The 8113-nt window shown below is 32.2% G+C and overlaps 1 protein-coding gene across 3 annotated transcripts in view; it reads right to left on the bottom strand.

Moving 5' to 3' along the window:
* Positions 1-2406: 2406 nt before the first annotated feature.
* The window catches only part of Rcd6 (Reduction in Cnn dots 6), a 68908-nt gene continuing 63201 nt past the window's right edge, over positions 2407-8113 (bottom strand). For all 3 annotated transcript variants that reach the window (XM_040712406.2, XM_071888565.1, XM_071888567.1), the window contains 2 exons: positions 3377-3773; positions 2407-2763 (listed from right to left, as the gene is read on the bottom strand). In XM_040712406.2, coding sequence (XP_040568340.1) covers positions 2521-2763; positions 3377-3773 — 640 coding nt within the window. In that variant the 3' untranslated portion in view covers positions 2407-2520. The remainder of the gene's footprint in view (positions 2764-3376; positions 3774-8113) is intronic.

Here is an 8113-nt window from a genome sequence, read left to right as displayed (position 1 = left end):
GTTTTGAAGAAAGAAATAACAGTGCAGCAGAAAACTAAAAAAATATTTATTATCTACAAGGTGATGTAGTTTTTTTTTTTTTTTTTTTTTTTTTTTTTTTAATGTCGCATGCTTAGAAGAATTTTGACAACGCTCTTTATGTGAGAAAAACATACACTTGGTTATTTCAAGCCACATCAATCACTAAACAACAGGACCATCTTGGATTTTTTTTTCAAATTTGGCACATATTTTAATATTAGTTAAAAACAAAAAATCTAAAATTTCAGTCTTTTTTGTCCTGTAGTTAAGGATTTAAAGGCTTCTAAAGTTTTGGCCTTGATGCCACCTACCTTACTTTTAAATCGCTTTATTTTGAATTTCTTTGAAGATATCGATGTATTTAAAAAAATCATTTAATAGATAATTATTTTATTCTTTTCCATTATTTTATTGTAAAAGCCAACATAATGAGTTTTCCCCCAAAAAGTAACAAGATCAATATTTTCACCTGAAAAAAATAATACACGTCTTTTTTCAATTTCAGTCAACTTATATTATTATATGAATTTGTATTTTATCATAAAAATAGAAAAAACAGAGAATTTTTGAGATGCATTTGATTTCACTTAGTAATTAAGTTACTACATGCAAAAAACCAAGCATATATATTGCAAAAACTAGAGAATAATTAATTATGAATTTTCTTAAAAAAAAGTTTAGAATATTGTTTAAGGTGTTATGTGCAAAAATAACAGGGTATATTACATAGCCAATGGCAGTTTCAGAGATATTTCATACTCTAAAGCACTGGTTCTCAACCTGTGGGGAATTACCCAGTTGTGGGGAAAGTCGGAGTTACCAAGTGCGGAATGACCGGTCGGACAATAAACCACTGCTTCAAAAATTAACCAATTTCAACCAAATCTCAAATCACAACCATTTACAGACTGTTTTAGTAACAAAAACAACCAATGTATGCAGTATTGTATTTCGTGTTTGTGTAAAAGTGACAACACAGGTGGGTTAGAAATGTTTACAGCAACTCCCCGCAAACTTACTTTTATCACGTTCCCCTTGGTGCAACAGGTGGGTACCAGAGCTCCCATTATTATGTAATTACTCCTTTGTGTATAAATTCTTATGGTTATTTTATTTAGTTTGTTTTGATGAACTTTTATGTTATGGGTTCAGATTTGTGAATGCGTGGGAAAAAGTGATCCCAGTTGGTTACTTGCTTGGAGAGCAGCGGCTTTTCCAACGTTTGAGAGAAACAGCGATACAGCCAGTTGCATCTGCGACGTTCCCTATAACGAAGCCATCATCAACATCAACAGGTTGTTGCACGAACTTCAGCACTAATTTTTGGACTTTAAAAGTGACAACCTCATGATGAAGTTCAGGAGGGATGCCTTCAGCTTTCGAATTTGCAACTTCCCGAAGGAAGTGGAAGATTCGAAAACCAGTTTCTCGCTCTGGTGCAAGACTCCACAGCAAAAGCTATTTTTGCAGAGAAAATCCTGAATGCATTTTGTTCTACTGTGTTTGGCTTGTATCGTGGCGTCGCTCACACCTCTGATTGCATTTTTCCATACATACCTGTGCGAGTTGGCGTTTTCGAGCACAATTGAGATATAAGTCAAATCGTGAAACTTCATAATTAATCTAGAATCAGTTTTTTACAGTCCTATTTCAAAAATGGAACCAAGCGATGAGGCACTTGTCAAGCCAAGGACAAAAGTAAAAAAAAACATAACCATTTTTTTCATGTGATAAATGTTACTAAAAAATATAATATATGAAACCAAAAATTAAGGACCATAAAATGGCACAAAAAAACCAATGCGTATCTTGATGTACTAAACATTGCATGGGTTAAAATAAAAATTGTCGAAGATTGATGTTGTGTTGGAAAATGGAGAGTTGGCTCACTAAAAAGTGGGGAAATGGAAAAAGAAAGTTAAGAATCCCTTTTCTAAAGCAAGAGAATAGAGTTGAAAAGAAGTGAGTAAACCTGAAAATGAATAAACCATCGAACGAACGGAAAAGAGTGAATGGGTCCAAGGCTGATAGTATAATAAAGAGTGACATATAACAGCAAGTTGTGACCATGTATCTCCTAAAGCTATCAAGGGTTTTTGCTACATTGATTTAAATCTTTATCTTTTGTTAAGCTGTAAACAATTCACTACAATTGATAAATAATATTTACATGTTTAAAAAAATTTGCTAACTTCCAATAGATGTTGGGCCTCTTTTAAGTTGAAAGGTAACAATGTGAGATACTCTACTAAATAAATCAATAAATGTGTTTGCTTTCTCACTTTTATTAAGTATAAATATGATACTGTATTAATTGTTGTAGACTTGTAAAAAAAATATATTCTTCAAGGATATTATATAAATTAAAAAATATTTTCTAATAAATATTTTGTCAATAAAAGAGTTATTAATTATATATTTAGGTATTTATAAAATATAATATATATGTATATATATAAGTAACATTCTATTAAAACACAATACAAAATAGGAGCACCATCAAAGAGCCACATCTCGATATTCATCAACATGATCCGAACTTGTTCGACTTCTATATCCTCTTTCTTTATCAAATGAGTTTCCAATTTCATTTCCATGATCAGAATCATCATCCGAGTAATGATAGAAGTTAGATCTATGGGGACGAAATGAATAATCTCTCTGTTTGGAGGATAATTGATTTAAGGAACCCGTAGAGTGGGATTTTTTATCTGAGCAACGAAGACTAAAACGATTGTGACCCTATTTTTGAGAAGAAAACACATTTAGTATTAATACATCTTCAAAATAACCTTTATCAAGTTTATATATTATGAAATGTTTTAAAGGATCGAAATAAATATTTAGTGTTAGATATTTGTTAAAAATTGAAGAAAGATAAATAAAAGAAGCAACGTGAGTTTCTAAAGATTTAATGCAACTCTTAGTTCATATGACATGCAAAACAATATTACATATTTACATTAAGCACGCCGTTAGCTTTATCGTATCACACAACCTTTCATCTAAAAATAAAATAGAAAAAAAGGCACGCAATCAGGAGGTTCTGATTCTAATTTAACCATACAAAGTTTACAAATCTGATCAGGATAAAAGAAAAAGAAAGATCGAAAGCTGACAGCAAAATACATTGGATATTTTTGCGTTCGTGAGGTAACACCGTGTCAGAAATCAAATTTCAATACTTCTATGTGTGTAGAAAATTATTATTTACATTTCACAATATATAAACAATCTCAAGAATTCTTATGATTAATTATTATCACTATTTAGAGTTGCTAGTTGATACGATCATAATTACGCATATTATATCATTATTACCGAATTAAATTTTTTAATTTATTTAGATACTCACAGCACAATTACATCGAAAGGACATAGGATCCCACAAATCCCCGTCTAGACTCTGTCCTCTTCCACAACACTGCCCAATATCTACGAGAGAACGAGGACGATGCCATTGTATGTTTTGGCTCATACTGAAATGTGGATTATTTTTTCCACCTCCAACAAATACAGGGTCATCAGGATGAAGTCCAAAACTGGGTAAATCCATGGACGATGAATTTCTTGAGACGCCTCCACTAGATGAATGCTGCTTATAATAGGAGGGTGTACTTAGAGTTGCTTGATTATATAGATGCTGCGTCTGTTGAAATGCATACTGTTGTGGACTATGGGAATGATTGTGATAATGGTTATTGCCATGTATTCGTGAAGCTGACACAAACTGTGAGGCTGAAGAGACGGATCTGAAAAGATGTGAGGAGCAATGAATACTCATTCTATTTATAAATGAATATTAATCTTCAAAGAAAACTTAATCCGAGTTGAACAAAGAGAAGGTCACTGATGATAAGAGAAACACCAAATCCTACTACAATAAGATTTTTCAGTCATAACAGAGGAGGAGAGTTGTACTTAAATTAGTTAACAACTTCTTCATCCTTATAGAGTGTCAATGACTATAGAACAATATACATATGTTATTTTAAACTAAAACATCCTGAAGGCAAGTATGCACAATTATTTCATTGATAAACTCAAATAGGCTAAAATGATATATTTAGAGACATAGAGAAAATAATTTACTTTATGAATGAAGAACGTCATTAGCATCCCAACTTTTTCTTTCAACATAAATTCTAACTCTTACTCTTAGAGTAAAGATACAATGAATACAGGTAAAATCCAAAGGAAATAACAGTATTTTGGCGTATATACTCTTATGTTGTAGGTATAATTACTTTTTAACTCTTTCTAAGTATATATGCAGATATGATTATAGGAGATACGGGTTAAAGATTACCATCAGTACATTTAAAGAAATAACCATGCATAGATTATAATTGAGTTTAATAAAGCGTTTCTCTTTCGGATTTTAGTCCAAATTCATCCAAAAGGTGCTCCTACTATCAAAGAAAACTTTAGAATTGTCAATAAGTTTTGTTCAGCCAACATTTCGAGAATAGTTGTCAATTTATGCTCGTATATATATTTAAATACAGGTGTGTAGACAGCAAACACTCTATATTTAACATATATCATGGAGTAATTTTAATGTACGCACACTTTGATTAATGAGAAAACTTTCACCAGATAAATCCTATGAGTGATTCATCATACAAAATTAGTAAATTGTAAACTAGTTTGGACAAATTTCTTCAGATAATATATAGAGAAAGAAATACATAGAGACGATAAAGGGAGTTAGTTTGGGAGTTCGGCATAGTAAGGCTAACAGAAACACAAGGCATAGCAAGGCTAACAGAAATACAAGGTTATTTCATAACGCGTGTACGACTGATGTTCGACTTCCACCACGTTTTTAATGTTGACGTCATAGTAGATTAGAGGTTGTGTGTTTTTTCTAAATCTGTTTTTCCTGCCCGACAATCTGTACAATACATTAAATTGAAAATTATAGCAAACCCGATTACATGATGGTATAACCATGTATTTTTATTAACCTTGCGCTGTAGTAGATCAAAATCTTCTATGGTCCATTGAAATTTGAAATAGAATTAATGAAGGTTGTGTTATTGAAATTAATTGCGATCTCAATATATTAAAACATAAACCATTATAAGAAAAAATAACAAGCCTGAACTCTCTAGCTTACGTACCAGTAGAGAAAATGAGACTTGAACGTGATTGGCATACTTCAAGCAGCTGGGCGTCTCCAACCCCACTGTCTACACCTACAACAAGTTTGAAAAGTTGGAGAAGAAGAAGATCTCTTTCAAAAAGGCCGAACTGGACCCGGAAGGGGTCAAAGAAAACAGTCACAGGTCAATCCCCTCAAGTCCATGTGAGCCAATGCAAGAAATCTCGAGATTTCACACCCGACTGTCCAGAGAACTATCAAAAGAGCCCTGTGAGGGTGGAAATGTCACTTTTGACACCAGCAATGAAAGAAATCCATCTCTTCCGTGGGAAGATTATTTTGAATGAGTCTTTTGAGTTCTTTTAAACTCTTTTTTGAAACTTTTAGCTCCCCTACAGCCCTGATGCCAACCCGTTCGACTACACCTTTTGGATGCATGTCGAAGGGAAGCCCGTTGTGCCCTTTATCCAAATATTGAGGCCCTCAAAGCTATTGTCGGCTAGCAAAGCGATGCTTTGTCAGAGTTCTACATCTACAGCAGGTGTTACACCTTCCGCCGCCGCCTGCAAGCCATCCTTGCCACTAAATACGACTACATTAATGATTAAGAAAGCATACGTATATTTATAGTATTCATTTTGTTGAAATTCTATCGTTAATTAATAAATTATATCTTGTTGAAGTTTAAAATTCAGATGTTCAGATTATAAGAGACCACTCGGTAAACTTGAGCTATGCAAAAGGGTACAAACAAGGATGCAGTAATACCTTGAATTACGAGTGACACAATATTTGAATTTTTATTCAGATACGAGCTGGTCCAGAGTTGGCAACGGAACGCCAGAGCCACTTCAAGGCTATTTTTTGGGGGGATAATTTGCTTTAACATACAAATTCCGGTCCAGAAACGAAATTAAACTTGTACATTAAGGTATTACTGTATACTATTTTACGGTGTTCCCTTTAGAATATCATGCAACCTTTCTTCGAAAAGCAACAAGAAAAAATTGTCCAAAATCAAATGGTTGCTAGCCAATTCATCCTAACTACGGAATTATTATTAAGGAATTGTTGGGAATTGTTTGCTGATAAAAAGGAGCTATCTCTATTTCAGTCAATCAACGTTTAGCACGTCCTTACCTTTATTATATCATACAACCTTTCCTCCAAAAAGAAACCGAAAAAAGGCCCGAAATCATCTGGTAGTATTAGCCAAATAAGTCATCCATACCAACTGTCATTTATCCCTTATATACTCCCAGACTATCACTGTTTTATTATTTCTTCACCATTTTTAAAATGAAATTTACAAAGTATTTTATTCGATACTGTATTATAATATTGATTAGTAATATTTTATCAAAAGAGTAGTCATGAGTAGTAGTTCCTATATTATTTATATAAAGAAATAGCCAAAATTTCTTCATATAAATAATAAAATAGTCAATATATAAATTATATATACGACGAGGGATCAACAAGAAATTATATTCTTGTTCTTTTGGAAACGGAGCATAAATATAGAATAACTTATTACTTTGTGTATTTATCAAAAAGAATAAGTTATGAAATAGCCATAACGTGTCCAGGTAGAAGAGGAACGTATGCCATACGTAGCCATAAAGGAAATCGACAGCTGACAACAAAATACCTAAGGTATTTTTGTGTTAGCGAGTTAGAACACTGATTCAGAGAAAATAAACATAAACTTCAACAGCTGATAAACAAATACAAGTGATATTTTCGTGCTCGGTATAAAAGTGTATTACAATTTCAACTTCATTTAAAATAATTGAATTGATTGGCTAACTTTTTACTACACTATCAGAGTCAATCATAATTGAATATCATTTCTCACTGTGTTACCTCGCAAACATAAAATTTGACACTGTATTTTGTTGTCTGCTGTTGATGTTGCTGCTTATCTTCTCCTAATTGGTGTTCTAAATTTTGATTGGTTGAATTCAAATTAGCTATTGTTAAACAGTGAACTAGTAATTATTGAATAATAGTAGTGAAGAATTGGGCAACTGATTTTGGTACTTTATGTATGTTTCTTTTCGGAGGAGAGGTTGTGTGATATAATCAAGTCAACCCCGAGAATTCTCTAGTTGGGAGTATTGATTATGAATAAAAGGAACAAATACGACGTCATATTAATTACCCTTTAGTGAACTAAAATTTGATCCATGTCTCGCGTATCTTGTCGCGCCTATGTATTTCTTTCTCTACATAAATAAGTAAGTTAAGTAGAAACTCAATTTATTCGTTTTTAATGTCAATTCATAGGTACTTTTATAAGAAAGAGATAACTACATGTACATTTTTAAGAAATTCCGGGTACGTCAGTCACAGACATATGTTTAAACAAGCACATTTAATAATTTTGAGACACTGCACTGAAGGTTTGTACTTTTGTGTTCAAATAAGATCAAAAAAGTAAGTAACAAGGAGGTATGAATGGATATACTATAATAGCTAATGATACGTACATATAAAGGTGAGGCCTAGGAATAGTTTCAAGGCTTAAACATTTATATATAATATCCTTTGAAGATTAAAGCATAGAGTACTAGTACTAGTCTACTAATTACATACTTACATACCTAGAAATAGTTCCTCCTGAATAAAAGTCAGAGCACAAATACATTTTGTAATAATATCCAAAATATCAGAGTTCCTGCTCCTCTTACCCGAATAAAGTATAAATACATAATGAATGAGGTAAGCCAGCAGTAAAGTTAATATCTCTACAAAGAGTGGAGAATACTTACATATATATATATACGTATGCATGTACATCTGTACATCAGCTTATGAATGTATATATATATATATAAATTTGATTCCGACAAGGCTTTACTAATACCAAATTATTAGTAAGGACCTTTACCATACCAAATATATATTTTACAGTATTCATATTAAATACTCATAGTAATGAAGCAAATCATTTTGAGAGCAATATTTATTAGTTATAAGTGG

Source organism: Lepeophtheirus salmonis, chromosome 5 (genome assembly GCF_016086655.4).
Source record: "Lepeophtheirus salmonis chromosome 5, UVic_Lsal_1.4, whole genome shotgun sequence".
In the NCBI taxonomy this organism is placed as follows: domain Eukaryota; kingdom Metazoa; phylum Arthropoda; class Copepoda; order Siphonostomatoida; family Caligidae; genus Lepeophtheirus; species Lepeophtheirus salmonis.
Note: the sequence above shows the minus strand (reverse complement) of the source record. Positions and strands in the feature narration are given on the sequence as shown.